The sequence below is a fragment of the Meleagris gallopavo genome, chromosome 2 (assembly GCF_905368555.1).
Source record: "Meleagris gallopavo chromosome 2, MGAL_WU_HG_1.1, whole genome shotgun sequence".
Taxonomy (NCBI): domain Eukaryota; kingdom Metazoa; phylum Chordata; class Aves; order Galliformes; family Phasianidae; genus Meleagris; species Meleagris gallopavo.
In genome coordinates, this window is record NC_139405.1 from 12,921,588 (window position 1) to 12,948,975 (window position 27,388).

At 36.8% G+C, this 27,388-nt stretch overlaps 1 protein-coding gene across 3 annotated transcripts in view; it reads right to left on the reverse strand.

The window, feature by feature from the left end:
- The window catches only part of SLX4IP (SLX4 interacting protein), a 120,150-nt gene that overhangs the window by 42,889 nt on the left and 49,873 nt on the right, over positions 1–27,388 (reverse strand). Inside the window, exons 6-10 of one of the 3 annotated variants that reach the window (XM_085218956.1) lie at positions 19,074–19,151; positions 16,740–16,828; positions 6,474–6,521; positions 3,298–3,404; positions 914–1,771 (exon numbers count right to left, since the gene is read on the reverse strand). In XM_085218956.1, coding sequence (XP_085075082.1) covers positions 982–1,771; positions 3,298–3,404; positions 6,474–6,521; positions 16,740–16,828; positions 19,074–19,151 — 1,112 coding nt within the window. In that variant the 3' untranslated portion in view covers positions 914–981. Of the gene's footprint in view, positions 1–97; positions 1,772–3,297; positions 3,405–6,473; positions 6,522–16,739; positions 16,829–19,073; positions 19,152–27,388 lie in introns of those variants that run through there. The other 2 variants (XM_085218955.1, XM_085218957.1) reach the window with 2 other exon arrangements.

Genomic DNA, 27,388 nt, shown 5'->3' on the forward strand with positions numbered 1-27,388 from the left:
TGAGCCTATTCACAACATAATTGTGTGTCAGTAAGAATTTTGCAATATTTACTTCACATAAAATGTCTGTGCTTACATTGATTTTGAGAGAAGGATCGAAAGGAAATTGCTTGCCATTTTATTTTAACCATTTAAAAATATAAACACGAAATAAGAAGTTACATTTCCATAGCACATAGCATACAAGTTACAAAAAGAGTACTAAAAAGCCTTGAACGGTTAAAAATTACCTCTATCTTAAAAAATTCCGATTGCTAACACCTGAAAAGCACTGCGTGGTGGCCTCACACACAAACAAGGGTTGATTTTGAAACCTGAGTGCAAGTTTGTGTTACGTTTTTACAGATAGTGAATGCGAGATCACTTGTATCCACAGCTCAGTTTAGAAATACGTATTCATGTGAAAACTGCCCAAGCACAAGCAAGGGGAAAGCCAACTGAAAATGCGGCCCTTCAATTAAAATCCAGCTAAAGAGGTATTTGAAATAACCTCAATTTGCCTTACTCTTGTAAATATCATATGAATAAACCAGAAACTTCCTAACATGGAAAAGGATTAATTTTGACTAAAAAAAACTGTGTGTTTAGAAACAAGGAAAAAAAAGATAACTGTAGCTGTTGAGAGATAACAATAGTGATTTGAGCTCATACTGTTATCAGCTGTCAGGACTTTTTAATAGTATCAAAACAACAACTGATCTGAAATTTTGCTTAGTAAATATTATGTAATAGGAGATTTTTCTTTCTCTAAATATTACATTTGGTTTGTACAATATTTATGCATCTAATATGAAAAGATATAATTATCTTTTAGTTCCAAATAGCTAAGATGCCTCGTTAACTGGTTATTTAAAATTTTATCTAATTTTGACTTTCTTTAAAAATATATTTTTTAAATTTAATTGCTTCCTACTTTTTATATATGCTTTCCAAACACAAATCTGGCTGTTCGCCCACACTACCATGGTGATATTTCAGTCTTTATGGCTTCTTAAGCCTTCGTAGTTTTAACTTCCTGAGACCATCTTCACCTTCTTTTTTCCTTTTTTGGATCAGCTTCTCTGAAGACACAGCCTGCATTTCTAAATAGGATGATGAAAGCACCACTGGTAATTCTTCAGTGGTTGTGTCTGGCTCATTTTGGTTTGTCCTCGTAGAAAGAGGCTGGGATTGTTTTTTTCCAAAAGTAACTAACTTTTCATCAGATGCAATTTTTGTTAAGTCTTGTTTAGAAAACAACCTGGAATTAAGTGGGGTCTTCTCCTCCAAGAACAGACCTAGATGATCATCACTGCACTTACTCCTTTCTGTGTTGCTAGGAATTAAAGGAGTCTCTTCAGAGGATATTTCTTTGAAATGGTCTAACTTTTCTTCTGAACTACAGTTAGTTTCAGTTATTTTTTGATTTTGTTTTGGACCTAGCAGTGCTGACTCATAGCTACAAGGAGAATTTTTGCTTAGAAGTCTTGACTTCAACCGCTCCACAGAGTGAGGTTTTTGCTGGCTGCTAGCATCCTCTGGCTGTCTCTGATTAACATTATTTTCCAGCTCTGAAACAGGAAACTCCAAGTTGCTCTCAGCTGTATTTATGCAGTTCTTTAGCCGTCCTGTGCTCCTCCATTTCACTTCTGATTGAGGACTGGGAGAAGTTTGACAGTCATTCTTTCTGTTCCCTGTCTGTAAGCCCACTGAGCCAAGATCCACTTTCTTGGAGTCCTTGTTGGTTTGAGGTTTGCTCACACTATTTTTCCCCTTTTTTGTCCTTTTCACACTGCAATAAAAAGGGATATTGTTTTTAATAAAAAGAAATGTTTGCTGTCTCAGTCTGCCCTTCTTACAAAATCTGAAAGACCACCAGGGCAACTCTCTTTTTGATTGTGGAAAAAAAATCCCCGTATATCATCTTGACAAGCAGTAATGTTTGCCTAGTGTGGATAGTATCAAGTATTATCCATCTGATTTTCCACTGCACTAGGGGAACCCTACTTATTAATGACTAAGCCACCGAGGAGTTCACATTCTATTCCAAGGGGCAGAACTGGATTCATTACAAGAGTTAAAGGTCAACACAACATAAGTATATTGAATTCCTTCCCAAACCAGCCAGATAAAATAGTATGTCATAAGTGCCTAAATGATTCCAAACCATTCCCAGATATCCATATGCATAATGTACATCTGAAGAATAGAGGGGGGCAGGCTGGAGAAGCAGTGTGTGCGCCTGTGCGACTTTCTAATCTCTAGTTTAGAAACATTCCTCTGGAATTTTTCCCAGGACATTTCAAAGCACTACTTTAAAGCTAACCACCACTCATCTAATATCAAGCCTTCTCATCTGGGAAGGACTTAGGTAATGCACACAGATGATATTCTGAAAGGAATTATACAGGAAAAGGGAATCAATCACAAGGGACATGACAAAGCATCAGTTCAGAAACACTCCTCGGCAGAGTGCCTTACATACAAATCCAAACTTCACACAAATTGTGAAATGAACTTTATGCACGAGTACAGAAGCTGCCTACTTAAAGTTTCCAGTCTAAAGATATTGCTATAGAACACCCCATACTGGGACTGCCTTCTGCTGATCTGCTGGCACCAAGCAGTTCCCAGATTGATATTTAACTCCTTGGAGAAGTGGTTCCTACAGAATAGGTAGAACTGGCATTCCTCCAAATCTAATTTCCCTTCTAAAAACAACAAACAAGACAACATGGGTTAAAATTGAAGTTGCCAGAGTTCATAGCAAATCCCCAAGTCCACAGTTGATATACTAAATATGTGGAACTTCTGGCAGTTGGTGCAAATAAAAATAGCACCCTGGTACAGCAGGCAACATGCTCTGCTGACCAACCAAAGCCCTCATCTACTACTGGCTAGAGCTGTGCAGGCCACTCTTCAGCTGTGGCAAAATATCCAAACTATCACACAACCAGTGAAGATTCTCAAAACAAATGAAATACATATTTGCAAGTGTTTTTCACCAGACTCAAACAGCACTTATTTATCTTGGCTCAGAGCTTCTTTCAAGAAAAAGACACTCTGTTTTGGTTCTGCCTTTTGCTACATGAGATATATATGCGGATTATAACAGCTTTCATTTTTTATGTCATACAGAATAAGAAAGATCATTTTATGTGCTTTATTCACAGCACATAAGCGACAGCCCTAATGATGTTGAATAGTATTTTACAGAGAAGTTCATATTATTTGACATTTTACTAAATAGACTAGATTTCTATTAACACAAATTCTATTAGATTATAAATATAACAACTTAGAAACAAAGAGACATACATTTCCTTCAAGATATCTTGCTTTATCTGTTCGTTCAGACTAAGCTTAAGCTTTCCGTTTTCAGCAGATTCAGAAAAATATTCAGATGTCCCATTGGAAACTTCTTTCTGTTCCAAAAGAAAACACAGGTTTGAAACGTGACACATCAAGATACGATTATTCAACATTAAGCTTCATTTCTAATACTAAAACTTGCAGATGTTCTTTATTATTCTGATCTGAGCAGTCTAAAAGAAACATCTAAGAAGAGAATTATCTTTAATTTTTTAATACTTGGGTCTAGTCAGCTCACTCCCTTTTCAGACTCCCAGTGAACATATTTCATATGCTAAAATATATCACAAACAAGCAAGACTGCAACATAAAGGATGCAGCTTTCCAAACCATCTGAGGAAACTGTTGGCAAATATTTGACATCTTTGTGGCTCAAACTGTGACAAATGCCAGGAATCTCTCTTGCAGACAGGAGCATGTTTGTCAGTTTTTTTCCTGAAGAGACTGACTGGCGCAGTGGTCTATATATTTATTCTCAGAAGAATTCCCATAATTTTCCATACTTACAAAAAATATACAGAGTATTACTTGCTCATTTAAGAAGGTAAGGGTTAAAATTTTTAATACTAACATTCAAATACTCACAGCTTGTGGTGGTTGGCTACTACAGGACAACAGGGGAATTCTTTCTGGTCTCAACTAACAGCAGTACCGTATTTTTAAATAATGTGAGATTGAGGCAACAGGGAGGGAAGGAAAATGCTCTTTTTCTTCAAGCTGTGAGCATTTCCTTTCACAATGAAAGAATCTCAATGAGGGAAGGGCCAGTTGCTGACTTCACTATTAACCACCACACGCTTCAAAAAAATATTATCTCTGAGGCTAGAGAGAAAAAAAAACAACATTGCAAAGTCAAGAAGAGAAGAGGCTCTCTGTGTCTCCTTTCCTCTGATAGCTTTTTTCTCCATTAGATCAAATGATGAAACTTCTGACTGGGGGGTCATCAAATGTACGGAGTGCTTCTTGATACCATTTCTTGACCCGAGCTCTAAATCCAGCTCACTAAAAGCCAAGCAGTATGAAAGAATGGAAGCACGGGGGGACAGCGGAGGCAGGAGGCTAAGTATGTATATGGAACATTTTACCTGGAATGCCACTCAGGAACCTGTCACTGAGATGGGATTAAGCCCTGCCCATTTCAGTTTCTATAGGAGAAGGAGTAAATCCCACTCTTTCCAGAAGAACAAACCAGAGAAATCAGTTTTCTGTCTTGTAAGCAGAAAGAGGGTAGTCAGGTCAGGCAAAGAAAATGGGCCCTTTTGATACTTCAAAAAACTACAGCTGTTTTGAGCCTTCATTTCAGAGGCAATCTATGCAAATGTTTGTGTGTACATTAACAGATGCATGAAGTTCTGTGCACTAACACTGCAACACGTGTTTACAATAAGCACAAAATAAGTTGGACGTGCGTGTAAAGCGATTTCAATCTCAAAAATCAAGCCTGACTAGTTTAATCTGAAGGATGAATTGCTGCTTCTATTCCTGCGAGAGATATGGACTCTCCTAATTTAACTTCATATGTTTTCGTATTTTGTGAGCTACTGAAGAAGGAAATATTATGAAGATACTGAAAGATCTGTGCTATTCTTAAGAGAATGCACAGACTAACTATGAAGTCTGTAGAAACTAATTTGACTTCCTGTAACATCTGCACGACTCAGACTGAAGGATCTTGCACAATAATGCTGTATCAGAGCAGCCGGAGAACACTCTTACTTAGCCAGAGAAGTACAAACAGAGAAGCATCTGAACTTCCCTCATTGCAAGTTGTAGTAGTTGGAAAAGCTAATTACATTATGTCTGCTTCAGTCCTCAGCTGGGAACATCAGTGAGGCAGTCTACGATAGGATCACCAGACCACTAAGATGATTTTCCTAGATATGGTAAACAATGGGTGGAAAGTAGCACTTTGTACAAAAACCTGTGTGTCAGTGCAGACAGGGGAGGATCGAGGACAGTTGCTGTCCACGCATACTTACTACTGCAGGTAAGCAATAAACCTCAGTTCTAACTTGTATCCCATTATGAGCAGTGAATGATTGCTGTCTGGAATGTGCAGTCAAGGGTGTGAAGAGCAGACCCCAGAGAGAGGCGGAGATAACAAAGCCATTCCGCCATGAGTTGAGTCAGACTGGAAGTTAATGGTTCAGAATGGAAGGGCAAACATGTTCACTGTGCCATCATCAACCTTTCATTTTGTTTGCCAGTAACTTATCGCACAACATAGTGACAGAAAAGGGTTAAGGTATTAAAAAAATAATCAAAATGATTTATATGTGAAACACTTCTGAACATGCCCTCTAAGTACAGTAGATTTTCCCCTTAGAACCACACCCTGTAAGTGCTGTATTTTGAGAGCTGAACAATTAACATGAGGCATATGAGTCAGTCTTTGAAAAACTCTGTGGGAACCAAAGAGCCTTTTGCTATTAGGAGTGATGTAAACTCCCTAAGGCTGGAATTAGTCCACAATAGAAGGCAAAGAGTCACAAATAACAACAATGGGCACTCCATATACAACTACGAGATTCAGCCATTACTGGTGATACTTCCTTTATTTTCTTTATTAGACTTAATTATTTTAGTTAATTAAGAAAAATAAAAAATCCTGTCTGTTTTGGGAATACTATTTATTTCCTATGGGAACTTCAGAACTTGTTAAAGAAAGAAAAAAAAGCTAATCTGTTCTCATCCTGTCTAGTAATCCCAAATTCCTTTTAGGCAGTGAAATAATTAAAGAAAAATATTCCAGGCATAAAAAAGAGGACAGCAGAAGCAGACATCATATAAACAATGACACTACGACAGAGAAAAACGTCAAAGCACCGCCAGACTTGTGACTTGACTCTGAAAGAGCTGCAGGGAGTGGGGTTGCTGCTAACAAATTAAAACCACATTTCTTGGCAAATTGTTAAAGACAGACATATTTACATTTGTATAGAGACTGGGTGGGCACAAGATTAAAATGCTTCTCTAGCCTTTGAACTGCCAAGATCTATTAGAAATCTGTGCTCTTAAAATCCTAGGGTAAGCTCACTCCTTTTTGTCACTAAAACTCAGCTAAGGGTGTGCAGAAATGAAGCTTACAAAGACTTACTACCCTACCTGCTCAAAATACTGACCTCGCAAAACCTGCTCTGAAGATCCTTAACATTTGTCCAAAGAGATGTCTGGAAGAAAACAAAAACTTCTGCTCACACCCACACATAAACATGACTGTTAGGCACAAAATATACTTGCTTTTAGGCTTTTCAAATTGAAAATCCATTCTTGTACTATCTACGCTCAAACTCAAAATTAAAAATAAACCTTCAAAAACATTCAAAAGAAGGGTGGCTGCCATCTGCAGCTCTTTCCAACACAGCTCGGTTCAGCGAAGCTGCATTAAATACTTGCGAAAGAACTAAATATGGATTTGCACATATCAAGTATCCTTACAACTCACAATCGTGAAGAAGACTGAAAGGTTTGGCCTTTTCCACGAATAAGCCTTACAATATTGCTCACACTTTTTTTTCTTTTTATTTTTTTTTTCCAATCAAGGGTTTGGGATGTAGGTCTGAAAGAAAAAAAATCAAAGCCAACAATGCTGCCCCCCTTTCCTCCCCTGGTTTGGGTCCATATTTTCTAGTTGTCTCCTACTATGCTCAGGACAACTGTTGCACATGCTTATGTACCAATAAAGTAACAGTAAAGGATAATTAAATTTCATGTCTGCTTCAAGGAAACAAACCACACTATTTCTGAGTTGCACTTATCAATGTAGCTCAAGTTTCTCATCAAAAAAACTTAATAGAAAACATCAGTGAGTCCCATAAATCATATTTAACATTGGAGTAGCATATAAGAGTCCCTATTGAGGCCCCACTGAGCACATGCAGCAAGACAGTCCCCAACATCAGACTGAATATAACAATATAGATGAAGTAATATTATAAAGTATTATCCCAGTAACACATGAAAAAAATTATAATTGGTGAAAAAAAAATCAGTTAAATACTTATTCTTGGGAGCTTTATGTAGGTTGCAATTGCATGATTTTTCTTAATGTCAGTGTCACATTAGCAGTCTCATAAGCTCAATCACATAGATCTTTAGATCTCAATGCTGTTATAATAGATGCCCAGCAGATCAGAGAGGTCAGACAGGGCTATTTAATCTGATAAACAGAAAAGGACTCATTAGACAAGTGAGGGGGCTTGCTAGTGAAGGATGAATCAGATACTATAATCTAACTTAAAGAAAACAGACAGTGATAGGACTTTGGGTCTAGCCTTCTACCCTACCATACATGAATGAAAAATCTTCCAGTCATTTCATGACTTGTGAGGCAAAGATTACAGTGTTTTCAGTGCAGCAACGTATCTGTCTTACAGATTCTACATACAGAATCATAAAATTGTTTGAGCTGGAAGGGACCTTCAAAGGTCATCCAGTCCAACTCCTGTGTAATGAACAGAGACACCTACAGCTCGATCAGGTTGCTTAGAGCCCCATCCACCTTGTCCTTGAGTGACTCCAGGGACAGTGCATCCACCACACTTCTGGGCAACCTGTTCCAGTGCCTCATCACTTTTACTGTAAAAAACTTTTTCCTTATATCCAATCTAAACCTCCCTTCTCTGAAACCATTTCCCCTTGTCCTATTACAATAGACTCTACTAAAGAGTCTGTCCCCTTCTTTCTTATAGGCCTCCTTTGGAAACTGAAAGGCCACTCTCAGGTCTCCCTGGAGCCTTCTCTTCTCCAGGCTAAACAGCCCCAGCGCTCTCAGGCAGAACTCCTGCACTGTTAAACATTCACAGTAATTTTCGAAGTGCAGAAAAGGATAGTATTCTCAACTTGAAATACAATTCCTTGATAGACTTGCAGAATATTACTCTACATTTTCAAATGGACTGTTCTGTACTTCAGTAAGTTGCAGTAAGAATAGCAAGGATCACTTTCCACATTACACGTGGGAGTACTGATTCCCCATTTGAAGCAGCTATTTTTAAGGAACAATGATGGTTTTGAAATACATTCTTCTAAGAAGGTTGACACTAGGGTGATAGGCAGAGAAAGCAGGATCCTTTCAGTGCATAACCTAAAATCTACCAGCTTAGCACAGAAAGCAAAATCTAACTCCCAGATCAGCAGTCTTCAGTATCAGAATTCATTTTGATCTGATTTTATGGATCTCAACTATTATGCTTTTGCTGGTAAGGAGTACCTACGATGTGTACTTCTTAGTACAAGATTTGTCCAATTCATTACAAAGCCCTGTGATGTACACTCCAAAGGTTCCCAAAGGATCAGATTGGTTTCAAGCATACAGATTATATGAGGAAAATACCTTTCTGCTACTTAAGTCTTTTGTTTGGATTTCAGTGATATTTTGGTTATTGGAAGAATCCCAAACCGCTATGAACTTAGGAAATTCAGAGTTACCTTTCCAGATAATATATCCTTAATAAGCTGCAAATGGCATAAACCATAAATTGTGATATTGTATTAAAAAAAAAAATAAAAATCAAAGTTAGAAGGGGGCCTATTTAACTTGACAAATATGTCTAACACAAGTAGCAAGAACATACATAACATTTTTTCTAAAGCCACAGAAAGTGTTCTCAAAACAAATGATTTATTTACGTACTCAAGAAGCACTCAATATACTGTGTGTGTATTTGCTTGAAGGCAAAAAGTGTTAAAATTAATGTTAAGTAATTGAGCTATTAATCATTCTAATTTCATACACTGATGCTAGCAGACTCAGATTCTATCTTCAGAGAGAATGTCCACTGATAAGAAACTGAGGAGAACAGAATGGCGTTTCAAACAAAATAATCCTTAGAAAAGTCAATAAAGAAAAATTTCAGTTTTTTTTTTTTTTTAAGAAGAAAACCAATGCCTTATAAACACTGATCTGCAGCCAACCTTTGCAATTAATCTTACAGTTCAGTTCTTGATGAGAACATTCGCATAAAATGTACATTTTATTCTTCAAAACTTTTTCAATAACAACAGCAATTTCATATGGAGCTCAGTTATTTCCCTCAACTTACCATAGTAGAGATCTACTACTAACTTTCACACGGGTATGTGGAAAAGCAAGCCACTCCTGTAATCTTGTGCTACAGCTTTTAGCAGCCTGATATTAGGATCCTCTATCTGCCTGCCAAATCTAAATGGTATAGCAGAATCAAGCAGTACTTAAAATATATGACATATACAACACCGTGTTTCATTCACTCAAAACAGTCATTCTTAGAAAAACAAAATCTGAAGAGTTTCTCTACAGAATTATAACAGCATTTAAGAACTGTAGGAGATCTTGGAAAGACTAACCTTAATTCTTGAGTTGTTGGTTACACACAAGCAAAATATGTAATAAGCAAAGGTGCACAGCTTAGGAGAGAATTACTGTTCAACAGTTTAATCAGTGTGTTAGCCTGGTTTCCAGAACAAAACACCCAGCTCTGCAAACCCCTCAAGATTTCCGAGCTCATGGAGATTGGTTCCTCCAGATAGTTTCTAAACCCATGTGAACTCAAGAAAATACAACAGACTTACAAAACTCTCAAAGCCAGTCAGCTACTACATGTTTAAAGAAAACTGTAAACAAAGAAACAACTTTCCTAATATTTTAAACCCATATAGACGGCTCTACAGAGGGTAGCTCAGTCATTGCAGCAATATTGCAGTGAACCAAACAGGAGGGAGCTGGAGTCATTCAAGTGGATGGGAAGCAAGAAATAAGCCAGGAAATCAGTGACATTATGGTGAAAGCTGGTGACTGGCAGAAGGCAAAAGATGATTTATGATAAATACAAAAAAAGCTGCTTTGTTAAGTTCCAGCAATGACAGAGCAACCTGTTAAGATTTCTGTTAGGGATTAAGGATGCAACATGAGGAAAAAAGAGAAGCAGAAAATGCATTCAGTATCAAGGCATTCATTTCCAAACTCAGATCATAGTCACTATTTACTGCAACAAAATGGAAACTTGTACACAATACGCAATATGCACAGAAAGTGTGTGCAAACACACTTATCAAAAATGTGTGCCATAGGCTTGGGAGTGAATTACCCAACAGACCAGTAGAAGTTAGAAACTGTTCAGACATCCTTCCACGAACCATACCGTCATAGGCTTCAGCTTACTTTTCAGTCAAGCTGTACAATTTCAATCAGTTTTAACAGTTTTCTGTTGGAGGCTGAGGAATAGACTGCTCTTCAAAAAAATAAAGAAAAAACCTGACAAATTCTTTTAACAAGAGGAATACAGAAAATTATTATCAAAATCTCAAGTTAGTTAAATCTTTCCACACTGGTTATCAAAATCTCTCAGATGCACGGCAACTAAATAAAACCTTTAGCTCACTTTAGATTTAAACATCAACACTGCCAGCTTTACACCCTGCACCTTTGTTGGAAGTGCTCATCCTCTCAAAGTCTGCTGAGAGGAAAGAACATCATTCAGTGAAAAGTCTACAATCTGAGTTCAGGTCTGTATTAAACACCAGGATAAACTGGGACAGCAAGAGAGTGAGAGGGGAGAGCAAAATGAGGGAGGTGAAGGATGATGACAGAGGATAATATCTTAAATAACCACAAGGCTTTGACAAATGAGATCTTGTGAATGCTGCTAAGCAGTTGCATTTAAATCAACTGGAGTACTCATATAAGAAGCAACTACTAAAATCAGTAAAAGATTACTCAATTTGTCCCTCCTTTTTGAAGATTGCTTCATCTGGAAATACTTTTACATGCTTAAGAATTTACGTTGCAGTTACAGGGCTCTACATACTACTACTACTCTTCATCTACATTTTGCACTATGAGAAGTACATAGTGTTTTAATGAAGATATATTCAACTTGCTTACTGGCATTAAGACAATTCCGATATTATTTTTTATTTCATTCCTTATATACATTGATATCTGGTCTCATTTACCAATAAATAATACTACTAAGTTACGATTTTTCAGTAGGTTCCTTCTAGCATACTTTTGGCCTTTTTCCAGAGATTTTAGTTTATTCACTCAGCAATATGCACAAACACCATAATTGCTCTTCTCAGTAGAAAGACTTTACCTTTATCAATTTATTTTCATTTACAGTCCTAACGCTCTCGCACCAACCATTTTGAGGCTTTTCTGAAAACCTCCACAGCCTTCCCTAGTCTTGATTAATTGAAATAACTATGTCAGATTTCATTTCATCATTTGTCTCTGGAAATTACTATAACAAATGGCAGACAGCTATGACATTCTTTGCCATGCAGAAAATGAATCAGTCTGTTTGCAAGCTATAAGAAGAAACTAAGACAAGTTCTAACAAATCATGCTGCAGCAATCTCCCACATTACCACTCTCAGGTATCCTCCCCTCCCCTTTTGCAGAGTTTTCTGCCCCCACATCAGGGTTGGCAGAAGGGAGCACACACCCAGCTGCTCCCACTCATTTGGTGCATTAGCTGAAAGCTCAGTGAACTTCGGTTTGTATGAATCTGTAAGACTGAATTACAAGAAGATAAGGTGCAAGCACACAGACCTTTTCGCAAACTCTGTTATTTAGAAGTGGTGATATTCAAGGAGAAGAGGCCGACACCTGTGACAGGAGTGAAAATTTTAAAACTGCCATAGCTTTCTTCATTATGACCAAGTCAAAAACAATAGTACCACAGCACTCTTTAAAGCTGCACTGACATTAAAAGGGAAATCTCACCCTTATCAAACGCACAGTCCTGCCAAAAGCCTTTGCATCAATGTAAGTATGTATGCAGCCACACAGTGAGAACATGGCCACTGAAGTCATCCAGCTGAAAGCTAACCATGCAAACCACAACAGCAAAAAAGAAAACAAAAAAATCCTTATTTTCAGAGGAACCAGTGAACTGATCCAGCTCCCCACATGCCAGTGCTGACAGATGTCAAGGACAAGAATGCACAGATCAGAGAAGGGAAGGCAGGAAGCACTGCATGGTTCAGTCTTGCATCAGACTGAGTTAAGCATGAAAGGTGAGAGGGAAAAATAATAAATAGATAAATAAATAAAAAGACAAAATCTTGAAGCATCAGAAATGGAAACTCGAAGAGAAAATAGAAAATTATTCAGCCAGTTCACACACGTGAACACAGTTCATACACAGTTCAACCACGTGTAGTATATGGACAGGACTGTGGGTCTGCAGTTTCCCCAGCAGCGAACCCTCTTAAAGAAATTGCCAAACTACAGCTTAGCATTGTTTTCCTTTAGCTATGTCTCCAAAACTGACCAAATAAAATTTTGCATAATACTTGAAAACAAATGATAAATAGATTTTATAGAATTTAGAAGTTGATAATGAACCTGAAAGCCAAGCAAGTATTAAAAAAGCACTATTAGCATGCATTTTGGATGTTACCTCTAAATGAGGGTAATTATCAGCTACTACCTCAGCGGGTAATCCTGTTGTCTTCTTCAGAGTCCTGCCTGCATGCTCCTACAACACTTTTTGTGTCACAGTCAGCAACTCTCGAGTACAGTCTGAGTTGGTTAAGTAAACTGAGATGATGGAAAACTAATCCTCCAATTTAGCAGAAGAAAAAAAAAAAAAAAAAGAAATTTCACAAGTAAATCATTTTCTTCTAGATCAGTTCAATGAACTAATTCATTCTTGGCTGAAGAATCACTTGGCTGGTCCATTGTAACCAGAAAGGAAAGCAATACATAGCTGGAACTAGAGGGAATATGGACTACCTTTTGAGTAGAAACTACAGCAGTTTAACTGTGATATAATAGTTTAGAGACCGTGAAATGTACAACTGTATTCCACATTTCCTTCTTCCCCTGCTCTATTTGATAACACCTTAAAGTTCTTAAGATAACTAAATTCACACAAAATCTTCTAGTAACGGTTACAAATTATTCCTGCCTGAAAAAAAAAAAAGGTTTTCCTTTTCATTCTGCCTTGCAACAAGCACAATGCTGCAGCAGCACACACTAATATCAAGCTCTGTGTTAATCAAAACTAAGTGTGCATGTTTTCATGGGAGAATCAGAAGCCTCTTACCAGCATAATCAAAATCCAAGTAAATTACATCACTTGCTCTCTTATAACATTTGCTTTAATAAAGAGAATTCTGCAATGTCAACAATGTATAACAATGTATAACAATGTACAACAATTTATAAAATAAGACGTGTGAAGATGATGAAATGTTACTTCTTTCATTCTTGGAGATCGAAAAGGCACAGGGCATATCTTTAGGACTTTTCTTCTCCTGTTCTACCTATGCATGCTTTGCTTTATTTTTATTTTTTTGTTTTGTTTTATTTTTAAGAGCAATATTCTATAATTTGCTCTGCAACTTAACAAAGCTTAGTGGTAACCTAGAGATCTTTTTAATCAAAGCAGGATCTCCTGCTCTCCATTTTCCTTTCTGATGTCATTTGAATGGTAATTTCGAATTTTCACATCAGTATCGTCATTAGCTTAACCTCCTTTATGTTTTCCCTACAATCACTTCCTCTCATAGATTCCAGTATAAAGCTGATGTAGTTATCAATGAATACTCCATTGTTAGCACATTTTCAAATGCTCCCAAGCCTTCAATAAACCTTCCACCCATTTCCATTACATTGTTTCTTCAGATAACCCATTTCCAATTTTCCATTTTAGCTCTCTACATAATAATCAGCCCAAAAAATGTCGTAATCTTTGCAGAGATGGCTGATCTCTCTAGAGCTCTTTCATTTGCCTGGGTTTTCTTTTTTGCCAAATTCCCAAAGCAATCTTCTTTTCCAAGACAAAACTATTCAAGATTACAAACACAGTTTTGCAAAACAGGAACTGATGGCTTTATATTTGTACTTAGCACTAATAAGCCAGGCTCTTTTTCTATTTTTCCTTGAGCCTTCCAATTTGCTGAATTATTTTCAATAATTTGCTGTAAAGTTTCTTTAAAAAAGAAATTTCTTCGAAAATGATAATTACTGCCTGCAGCCTGTTTCATAGATATGACAACACCCATTTCTAAATAGATTTCAGAAAAGAGAAAATTAGGTATCATTTGATCTTCTATTTTATTTCAGATCTGCTCCTTAGAAGCACTCTCAAATCTTTAATTAAACTTAAATCTAATTTGACAGAGTCTGCCTAAGCCACCTTTTCCTTGGTCTTACAGGATGCATCACAAGATTTTAAATCACTTCTCTGAGTGTTTTGTACATGCAGTTTGTGCTTGTGAATATCTGAGAAGGAATATAATTATAATCTTTCCTAAGGTGTAGGGACATAAGAATATCCTTTCTTATCTGGCTACATCTCTTGAAACTTGGTTTAATCACTGTCTATCCCAGAAGAGACAAAATAGCTCAGGAACAAATGCTTGGCCGGAAACCATAAAACTGCATAACAGCAGGTATAAAGCAAAAATAAAAATTGTTAAGTCTCAACTGAGTTAATTGTAATGACAATAAGCAACACTGAAATGTGACAAAGTCTCCACTAACACAGAGTCAACTATTTTTATAAAACACAGATAGACCCTCAAACGAAGGGTGTGAGCTGATTAAACACAAAAACGAACTTAAACACAGTGTTATGAAATGAATGATTCAAACCTAAACAACATATAGAGGAAAACAAAACATATGCCTCATTTTTAGCCCATGAGAGAATACACTGGAGTCTATCAACAGAAAGGTCTTCTGGGTGGTCTTTAGTAATCCAGTTTAAAGTTCGGGCACAGTCAGTGCTAAACTGCATAGTGAAAAGTACACACACAAAGTGCAGATCCTCAGTCTTTATTTCTTCAGTGACAAAAAAAACCTGAAATTACCCTTCAGTTGCAACCATACACCCACTCAGTTTGGCAAAGTACTGAACTGTACTGCATGAAAAATCTAGCATTAACATGCTGTAGAAATGATGGACTAATAAAACAGTCCACAGGAAGCCCCTTAAGTTAGTGTGACAAGAGTTCAGAAAGTACTGCAGAACGTTTGCTGTGGGTCTACTCGCTTCTTGTTAGTTTTCAAATCAGGGACGATGACATAAGGAAAACTTTATTTTATTCTCTTCTACCAACACACTACACTGATCATGCCCACCTGTTCTATGTGCATGAACTGCATCTGTAAGTAAAGCAAACTCCCAAGGCTTTAGTATTGATTTGAGTATGATCCCACTGAGATTATTTGATGTGGGATTTTTTTGCTGCTGTTTTTGTTTGGTTTTTAAACATAAACATTTAAAGACCCTTTTAAAATGACCAGGACTTTCCATATATCAGATCAAATTTCCAAATAGTCAAACTAAAGACCATATAATTCTATTTTTCATTTGCCTTCTTACTACGCAGACTCACAGAAAGAAACTAGGAAGAAAATTTATCATCAATCAAATTTAAATACAAAGGAGGAAATAAATAACAAAGGAGGAAATTGGATATTTCATAAGAGGTTCTTAAACAAGAAATAACTATTTCTCAGTCAAAATGCAAAGGCAGGATTTTCTATTAAAAGCATCTAAATAGTTTTTCAAGATAATACTGAGAAAATAATAATTTTCAAAATAGCAAAATTCTTGTAAAGCAGTTAGACTTATGTCTTCCTGAGAAAAGTATTTCCTTACTGCTTTGACATTTAAGGATATTTACCAGGTGAAGAATCAAGATAATAAAAACTGCATTAAGTACAGTAAATACAAACCCGCTTGATATAAAAAAGTACTAAGTACAGTGTTTAGATTGTTTTTTAAGATGTCGAATATATATTTTAATATATCCAAGACAAATGACTGTCACATTCATAGAGATCACCACGTAATGCTGACTCTTACTGCAAGCACAGAGCAGACCGTGCGCTGTACCTCAGGCCACCTGGGCCAATGTGAACACTCCTGAGACAACTGGCAGTTAACTGCAGCATGAAATTCATGAGCCTTTGACCCTTATAAAGCCCTCAAGATGAAATATTTAAGCAGAATTGTTTATGGTATTTAACTACACACCACCGCCCATAAATGCTTGGGGACTTTTTTCCCCCCCAACAGGGCCTAGCACCGACTCATTTGAGTTGTCTTGTAGAACAAGTGCTAAGAAAACATACAAAAAAGCCACTGACATTAGAATCTGCTCCATTATCCTCATGGAAAATAATGTGTTTCAAGGATAAATTACAAAATTCTGAGCCTTACTTTCCTCTGAAAATGCTGAGCTTCCAAAAATTCCAAAAATTCTTGTCTGCTACAAACAATCACTTAAGGATCTCTTCCTGAATATTTTGTACAACTGTTAATGTGACATTTTGATCACAGGATGACGTTCACAAATATACAGATAGTTACAGCTATATATATGTACACATTCATCTTACCACTATAAAATAAACCAGAAAAATTATAGAACAGCTTTGTACATACCAGTGCACCATTTTCACATGTCCAAGCGCTTGGATTAAATTCAAGTTTACTGATACAAACAACAAATTTGTCTGGAAACATACGTAGCTCTATGCAGAAATAATCAGAAAGAAGACAAAAATTATACACATATTAAAAAAACACATACTGAAAACATGCATGCAGTTCATTTTTGTTTCAAATCATTAAAAAAAAATAAATCGGCATTTCAGAGTAAGCTTAGTTCCCAAGAAGACAGTCACAGCTGCAAATAAGCCCACACATACCTCTGGACAAATACACCAGACAGAACCTACAGAAAACACACTTAACCACTTATTCTGTGCTATTTTGGTAATTAGTCCTATCATAACAAAAGCTGTTAATCATGTCTGTAACACAGCACAACATAGCACAACATATTCCAACAGGACTTGATATAATAATTCAGCCTATGGACAAGTGTTTCCAACTCTGACTGCAGTCAAAGTAAATAAATAAATCAGTAAACTGTTATTGAATCATATATTTTACTCAAGTTTACATAGTTTGTTGCAAACACAACTAAATCTCTGTTTACAGAGGACTGAAAATTGAAGGGTTTCTACATAATAAATAGGGTACTGAATGTAAACAATTTGTCAGCACCGATCCTCCATATGGGCAAATGGCTCTCTAGAAGGTCGTGCTTCTTTACCACCACCACTAGTACCTGACAAAGCACTCCAAGGGCTCACCAGCAGTGACTTTGCTCAAATCATCGCTATGAAAGATAGGGACGTTAAAACAGATTATCTTCTACTTGTCACTGTTTGAAAAATTATAGAGAGAATTCAGACACATCTTTATTGGCACAACAGCTAGTTAAGCTACTATAACTGCATAATGAATATGATGAGCCTTTCAGAAATATCAACTGTTAGCAAAACTGTTTCCAACGAAATATTCATGCTGTGGCTGTGCCTTATCACCAGACTATTGTTTCTCAGGTTGTATTCTCAAGAGCTGAAGGCCATCCCCAAAGGTCTTGTACAGTGGCTTTCAAACTGTGAGCAGTCCACATGTTACTTCCAAAGGGTTGTGAAGAAAAGCTGCACAACTTTTCACAAAGGCTAAATTTGTTACATGGGGCTCCAAGAATCATCTCTTAGATAAGTTCACTTTAGATACTGAGAAACCAATCACAATATGCAGGATTCTTTTTCTGTTAGGCTCCTTGTCGGTTTGCTGAATACTAGGTATATTCTCTCAGAAAAGAAACATCAGGACTTAATTTTTTTGAGGATATGTGTTCTGCTATTTATTAGTAGTGAAACTCAGCAAAAAGAAGCTCCTTTCTTGCTACGAACTTCATGTAGAAGGAAAATTTTGACTGCAGAATCAAAGCCTTGCTTTTTGGCAGCGCTGGTACAGCAAGTTTATTCTGGTTAGTAATCTTTATTGTTATACTTTATAACAATCGCACTTTCTGGCTAACAAATTGAAAGTAGGTATTCATTGACCTTGAAAAAGGTCTGGATTTAATACAGAGAAAACAGTGCTGAGACAGTACTGCAGATACAGTTCTTCCAGGAGGCAGACGGAAGTTCAACAAAACATTCAAGATCAACATTCCAGTCTCTTCCACCAATATAGAGTTAGAATAAAAAAAGGTTGGTATTTGAAGAAAAATTTAAACACTCATGAATATAATGAATTTAAAATTAAAAAAAAAAAAAAATCTTTAAAATAGCCACTCAAATAATCAGTATATCTTTAGGGGCTGGATTTGTTTTAAATGAAAAGAAAAATATGAAAAGCTAAGCACAACGGGCAGTGATCATTACTGTTTCTCTTTATTGCTGTTGGCAGGACAGGATTGATATCACTTCCTTACTGAGCATCTTGGCTTGAGAAAACACGAAAAAAGGACTTAGTCCAATGATATCACCTATGTAAAGATTTTATAGCGCTAAGTTGAATTAAAGCTTTTTCTTGCATACACTTGTATTATATAGTTGATGTCACAAGACACTCAAGCAATAATGAAATGATTCATACTGCAACCTCTCATTGATTCACCCTGTAGAGACTCAGTAAAATGCTGAGTCTCATCATTCATACAGAAATTGGTATGACTTAGCTGATAAACCCAAGGCAAGACTACAAAAATTTAAAATTAAGTTTAAAAAGAATAATAATCACATCTTAAGAAATATTTCTCATTTTTTTTAGACAACATATTCTAGAGTAAACAAATTCTAGCTTTAAAACAAATCTTAAGTAGATCAAAAGCTAACAGCTATAAGTTCCCTTTTATTTTTACTCACAGAAATGCATAATTCTAAGTAATGCTATTTGAAACTGATTCCTTACCACGATAACGTTTCCCTAGAGCACAACGGAGATTAACCCATCTCTTCATAAAGTAGGCAGTAATGTGAAAATTGTTGGCTGCAACATAAAACAAAAAGATAATAAGTGTAAATGTATCTTGAGCATTGTGGTCTGAAAGTACAGTACGTCTACAAAGATAGGATTGGCTGAGAGAAAATATAACTGTAGAGGGAAAAAAAAAAGAAACCATTCATATTGAAGTCTTCAAAAAGTAGTGTTTGGAATGAAAAAATCCAAGCACTTCACTATCCTTCAAGTTCTGGTTACAACCATAGAAATAAATTTAAGTCAATTAATTAATCACAGATGTCGCCCACTTCACAGTCTAATGTTGAGTCACTAGTTCAAAAGGCTGCAGTCCTAGGTACTATATGGTTTTCATACATATTCTACCAGAAAACTACTGATACCATTTACTTAACTCCATTCCACCTCTTTCTAGAGAAAGATGACATACTCAAAAGCTGATAGAAAAAGGTTGTCTAATAAAAAAAAGAAAACCACACACAAAAGGCCTAATTATTTAGTTACATTGAATTAAGTAAGAAATGCATACATCGAGACTCTTCAGTATCTACAAGTAAACAGAGTTAGCCTGGCTGCCACGGCAGATACCTGTAGCATACACACATCCTCAGTTTCTGATTCTGAGAATAATAAAAATCCTTGTGCCTCAGGAGTATGAGAAAATGACAGAAAGGATTGTATTGCAGCAAAGAGATAATTAGACAACAGCTAAGAAAATCAGATTTTACTTCTGTTCTGCTTTAATTCGCAAATGACACTGAGTGAATGAGTTATGACTTAATTTATAAAGGTATTTAGCAACTTAACTCCCCTTGAAATTGAAAGTTAGAATTTGTGATTCCTTCCTCTATAGTCATTCTATACACCTCAGTAAAATGAATTTGCAAGACAGCTAATGGTATTTCCTCTAGCTCTGATGAGTTTTGCGATGCTTATTTTATTGATGTGTTTCTAAGACAGTCACCGTTGGTGCAATTATCATAGAAGAGTTCAAAAGTCAATTGCTGCTGCTGTTCTTCTCTCCAGCTGTTTAGAAGGAAGTCAGGAAAGCCCGTATGCTCCCATCCTAATCTCTTCTGAGCAAGTGCCAAGGCATGCCTTATTCCTAAGCATAACCAGGAAAAATGCATGTCCTTTCCTACAGACTCTAAACCTCTCCTGCTTGTGCTCCAGACCTCCTGAGCTCTCCATGAAGCACTGCGCAACATCATGTCCTGTTAAGAACTACAGTTATTCATCACAATCAAAACCCTTGAAATTTATCAGCCATCTTTTTTCCTTCCCCTCGGGAAGATACCTAAATTCTGACTTCCCTTTAAAGATCAAGTCAAGATGTGACAAGTTAAACCATCCCTTGAAAATGATGAGTGCTACAGAAAAATTTGGATGTAATCCATCATCTTTATTAACTGTATATTTATGAACTCAATTAAAGAAAATTACATTTAGCTATTTCCAGTTTGGCATCCACAGCTCTTCAACACTGTTGGTAGAGCTAGCCAAAGCAAGGAATTTGCCTTTCATATTAGTAAGTTATTAGCATGACGATAGCATTTCCACTGTGATCTCTGTAATGCCAAAGAAGTTACATGCATAAAAGTACAACTTCACAATGAATTTCCTAGAAGAGAGTAAGAATCTTATCATCTCTGTGTGTCAGGGACACTCCTAAGGTATTTTTCTTGGGAAGGAACAGAAATGAAAATGTACGCATCTTCTGCTTTTGCACAGAGAAAAGCATGGTACACCATTCCTGACATTCTTTTAAGAATCAGGTGACATGCATATCTGATTATTTCTCATGCTGTTCTGGTATTCTCTGAGAAGTATTTAATCATATTTGATTGACAAATGGTGTGAACAAAATATCAAATTCCTCTCCAAGGCTCTTGATTCTTCAGTTACTGTCCTCTGGAGAACACATACCTCCAACCCAGTAATACATATAAATAAGAGATGCAGACAGCTCTACACAATTTTTGCAGTGTCACCTCAAGCCTGATTGCTTGAGTATTGCGGAGTATTGATAGGGAATTGGCAACTGAAGAAATAATCTCTGCCCAGAGGGATTAATACTAGAAAAGAATTTTAGTTTCTATGACTTCCCATGACCATTTATATTTGACTTCATTGAAAAAGCCAGTAAAGATGATTATTTGCTGTATTTATTGATAAGAGTGACAAAAATTTAAGGTGAGCTGCATTCAAAATACCTATATTTTGAAACTACCATACAGCTATATTTAACAAATATTTTAAAATCCTCTCATATGTGACATCTAATCGTGCCTATAAAGTCAACTACAGTTCACAAACTTTCCAGTATTAAAACAGTCTGGATTACTGCAGAGCTATAAAAACTGCAATAACCTCTTTCTGCTTCCTTCAAGAGAAATATATTATCCAATTAACCATTTTTGCTTCATGAAATACGAAGCTAAAAACTAAGAGCCAAAAGGACATCTTGTCTGACAATCTCATGCATCTTGCAAGTTTTTAAACTTTCTACATGCTTACTCAGCGTGAGTCTGCATCTGCTCTCAAATTCAGACTTGTCCACTATCAGTACTGTTTATATACCAGCATATGCTAACATGGCTTCAGGGCAAGCTGTAAAGTATGCTCCAGGAAAGAAGACCAGTGTATACACAGAGAGGACCAAAAGTTGCTCGTCATATTATCTGGAAGGAAGGACAAAATAATCTAGCATTAACTTTTTAAGCATTCTTTTCAAGCTTTACCCTAAGCTACAAAGACTGTTTTGTAGCCAGAAACAGAGAAATTTCACACATCTTGGAATCAGCAAACCTACTCGGACCAATCTTTGATTTCCTCTTCATCATAAAACGTAGACATAGCTCCGTCTTTAGAATACCAACAAAGGTAGGAAAGAAAAAAAGGTAGTTTGGAGTTTGTTTTTCTTCTAAATCCAAAAGATCAGATCCCAGCAGTAAGAAACAACCAACCAAAAAATAAAAAAGAATAATAATTAAAAAAAAGTAACCCCAAATGTGACTGAATAGAAGTAATTCTAGAAAAGCCACAGTTCACTTTCAGCTGTAACATGCCCAGTGAGTGCTGCCTTTTAAGGGAATGGTAATTTGCCCTGCTTGTTATATTTCATGGTCCCAAGACACCGAGAGGAAGTATCAGACACTGACTCTGTACTGTAAAACTATCCAGCAACACTTGCTTTCCTTTCCAAAGGAGGCTGCAGCCAAGCTGCCTTGAGCTTCCAGGAGGCTGCCAAGAGGCGGCTGTGGAGCAGTGCAGAGCAGTGGGAAGCCCTCTCCCACGGCTATTAGCGACCATTCAGCTGGGAGCCTGGGAAAATGCCTCCGAGCTGCTGAGTTATCTGGAGCAGCCTGGCAGGTGTTCGCTTCCCAGCAAAATCTGGCACCTGCACGGCTCTGTAACAAAACTCACAGAAGTCTTCTTCAAAGCCACAGCACAAGTTCAAGGAGGCTGACTTGCCCCCTGAACACTTCCATATTTGACACGTTGTGCAACACTTCTATATTATCTTTAAACACAAGCAAATTAAAAATAAAAAAAATTAAAAATAATAATAATTTAAAAAAAAACACCCAAACCCACATCTCTTTTTACCTCCTAGCTGAGACATTTCACATTTCTGGCAGGTTATTCTGGACTAGCACAGTCTCTATGTAAAGCAAAATCTCAAAGCCTTGTAACATATGTCAGAAAAGAGGATGAATTTCCTTGGTCACAGTGTGAAAATAAATACACAGGTGCATCAGACTTACTGAACTACTGTATTTTACATTAAATAAAATTATGTTTTGCTCATGCTAATTATTCCAGATTAAGCTACACTAGTAATAGTGTTTACAGTACATAAAGTTTTTCATCTTCAAAGTGCTCTACAGACATATTATTACAGTCCTTTTTAGCGGTCATACTTCTCCACTTAAAATTATTCATCACCCAATCCAAATTCCTGATCGTCTGTAAACTTCAAAAGGGAAAAAAAAAAAAAAAAAAAAGTATTTTATTCTAAACCTACTGGTGATTGTGCAGATTTCCTCCCCCAGAACAAATGCACATATTCAAATTAGCTGTTCCAGGTCATGAGCTCTAATTTAGACAAGATTCAAAAGCAAATGGGAAGTGTTGCATGTAAGTTTGAGTCTGAGCATAGGATAAACTAGGGGCAGCAGAATGGGGGGGAAAGAACAACACAAGAAGCTACTCAGGTTTCCTGAGCCTTTTGCAGGGTTCCAACTGCGAACAGAATTTCCATATCACTACCCTCAGATCCTCCCCCCAAAAACCCTATCAATTTCATAAGTAGTGAGAAGAAGTGTAACAGATCTTCCCCTAGTGCAGATTTTCATACACCAACAGTGGGTTCAGACCAGCTTACACAGCTGAGGATCTCATGCAGCCTTTCTATACATTATTCCCCCAAGACAAAGAAGTTTTAAATTATTTTCTTCAATGTTCATTATTGAAAGTGATAAGTACCTGCAAGTAATTATGTAATGAAAAACATCAATGCCACCTTAATTTTTTATTTTTGTTTCTTAATAGTTAAGGAAAAAGCATTTTGGCCACCATAGTTATATACAGTAAAGTGTGGACCAAGAGAAAAGCCTGGGTGCTGTATTGATTATATTCATATGCACCTGTTTGTTTGTGTGCATGTATGCACATGTCAGGAAGAGTCAGACACAAGCTAAAGGCATGTAACACAGCACTGCAGGTTCTGTTTTCCATGCACAAAACCAAAAGACTCTGTTCTTTACAGTTCTACCAACAGCTTCCTCACATTACAAATATACAAGGTTTGTTCTTGAAAACTCTTATATCTGCAAATAAATTCAGTGATGTACGTCTGTATTTTCCAGGGTACCTTTTAAAAAGCCAGTTTAAACCAAGTACAAGTAAAAACTGATCACTCTTTTTTCCCCTTACTCTTCCCTTTCACAATTTGATCAGTAATAGCGCTACTCTTCTATTTGCCAAGTCTTCTCAGCACAGGCCACTTGATAACATAGTTAAGAGATCTGGCTTGTAGAGGACATGGGACAAAGATTTGGTTTCTATCAGAGAACAGGATCCCTGGTTGAGGTAAAGCAATTAAACAAGCTTCAAAAGAATCGGATTAAGACAGGACAAGATACGCTTACCAGAATCCTTTATGCTGTCACATTATAGAGAGTTGAGCATAGCAAATCATCTAAAACTTTCAGCATATGAGCCATTAGTAGCAAAACCGGATCGAGCCATATGATGAAATCTAAAAGCAAGAGCAGAGTAGGGTTGCAGGGCTCTCTGCTAACCAGGAGGTGTAGGATTTATTCTCCCATCAGAGCTGTAATGGGCAAACTGGATCTACTATAAGGCATTTATTGGCTAGCGAAAAGAACTGAGAAGAAAAGCATGTATCAGACTATGCAGACTCAAGGTAAGAAATGCATCTGATGATGATCCTCAGCAGCTCTGAAGGAGAAGACAGCCCTCCCATCACTATATCCAGAGATGGAGAGGCAAACTGATCCAGCTTTTTCACAATTCATTCATAATGTAAAAGAAATAATACCTGGCATCAGCTGCTAATGTATCCAACCAGATAAAGTAAAGTCATATATTTGAAGATCAGCGCACCATTCCCACAGACTGTTGTTTTCTAATAGGAGACAAGATTTGATTTCACCTTTTGGTTGATCTTTATGACCATATCATTTATTGTGACAGGCTTCACCACACAAACTGAAAGCTACTTATGAATCCTTGTCGTTTCTAACACATTAGCTGCAGTCCTGACCACATGTAAAGAGCTTTTTAACTACTGGAACAGGCCTGACAACTTAGGAGGAGGAAGGCATTTGTCAATGTCTGCCAAAAGGCATTGACAGCTGAAAAACAAACCCTGCAGTAAACACTGTGACACAACACAAATCAGCAGCAGCAGAAAATCTCAAGTCTCTTCAAAGTAGCTGTATCACCATGCACCAGCAGCTCTAAATGGCAGGAATCTCTACAAAAAAAAAGTCAAGTCTAGTATAAAAGCTCAACCAGAATGTGAAAAGGAACTTTTCAGAATTTAGCTAATATGACTGGTTCCTCCTATTATCTTATTATCACCACATCATTGTAGGTGCCAATACTACAGTGCTGAAAGATTCTCAAAGGCAATCAAATCATCTACAGATTTGCAGGCTCTATTTTTTTTGCCTTCTGGTAATAGGAAGTAAATTCTGTAAAATCATATTCCCCAAGAGGAAACGGTTTTAACCTCATAGCTGAAAAGACTTTCATCTTCTGCTAATAACATGTTCTTTAGGCAAGGGTCACTAAAAACATCAGGAACAAGTTTTATAGCCATGTGATACAATATACATTTACCCACATGTTCAAAACCCATGGGTTTGGAGAAAAAGTCCAGATAGTCTGCCTCTGGAGACAGGTGTAGGCACGAGTGGGAAAGAAAAGCCAGTAACAGATACCTTCCACAGAACTTTAAAAAGACAGCATAAAATGTGAAAACGTACTTTCTCCAAAGGTGAACTTGATATATAGCAACAGTGAACATGGAACCAACCAACAGACAGATGTTGATGGCCATGATCCCTCTTTTCTTGTACCCTATCATCCAGGAGGCACATCAAAAGCAAGCAAGTTCCAGGAGATGCCTGTGAACTGGAACCAGTATGCATTTCACAGTGTTGTCACAAGGAGTTCACGGGTACTTTCACACAACAGTCTCTTCTTAGGCTTCCAACAACTCAGAACAGGAAGAAATTTTGGAGCACAGCAAATAGGAGGAAGGCCTTGACAATGAAGTCTTCTGTATTTTCTCTTTTAAAATGCCAGCTAGCAAATGGGCCATAATTAAGTCAGCTGCTAAAATGCTGTACCTCAAAACAAGTGTCCACCTTTTTCCTCTAATAAGCTCTGATGTATAGGTCCCATGAACAACCAAAGATTGTGATTATCTGACCAGTGTCACTTGGCTCAAGCAGTGAAGCAGGGGCTGGCTGAGGCGCAAAGAGCTGGCACCTCATCTCAGAAGGGTATGCTGCAACCTGCTCCATTAAGTTTATTCAAGAATACAGTATTATAAGGGACCATTTGAATTACACAGCTGAATATCAGTGTACTAGATACTAAGTGAAAAAAAGCTAAATAACATGTCCACTCCTCAATATTCAATAGCAAAATCAAAAAGGATGGAATCTGTGAACTTATCAAGTGCCATGGAAATACAAGAGAAAAGAACAGACAAGCATTACCTATATCCCATGACACAAATGTACATACACTAAAGAAATCTAAATATCTTTAAACAAGCAAACAAATGATAGACAGCAAAGAGGACTTCTATTTTCTTCTCTAAAGCAAGCTTTGCCATCTACATCATTTTGTTTTCTACACATATGTATACTGACCACCTAACAGTAGAATGTTTCTGCTTCAATAACTGTACTTTGCTCTGCATGAGATTATCTCGTCTGAGGTTGACTGAATTCATCAAATCCTGTTACCATCTCTAGAATGCATATTCAATATTGCATTCAATCTTTTTCCCCTCTCAAGTAAAAGTCTTCTTTATTTGCTGCACTACTAAATTTTAGTTTAGTTCCATACATTTTTAATAAATTAAGATCCAGTCTCTGCAAAGTTCAGCAGGTGTAGTTTTGATTATGGGCTGTCGGTCACGTTATGAACATTTTCAGTCAGTGGAAATATTCAGTGTGTAACAAACAATATAGCTAGCACCTTGACTAGTGATGGCTCAACAGAATCTAATACACAGAATCAGATAATTGCTTTCTCTGACTTAGGTAAGGAAAGTATGCATGAGTTTTTTTCCATGAACTGGCCTTCCATCTCTATCTGCATAAATTTCTGTAAAGCCTTAGAAAAAACTTCCAAACGTAAAGAAGCCCACAAAAATGATTGCAATTTTCTCCTTATATGATAATGAAATTTAAGTTTCTGGTTTTGTTAGATTGCTGGTTATGGTTTGGAGACATTACTAACATTTTTAGAGAATGAAAGGGTTAAAGATGTGTGAAACAGATTTTCTCACAGTTTAGAGGGGACAAAACAACACATTTAGGAAACCAGGCAGCTAAAAGGTCAAAACATTACACTTCCAGGTCAAACTTCTGGTTGCAATTAAGTAAATTCTTCCAAATATTTCTAAGGAAATCATATTTCTTTTAGGCTTTGTTTCAGATCCTTTTTCTATCTTGCTTACTTCAGAACCAAAATAGTGTTGCTCTCTTTGAAAATAT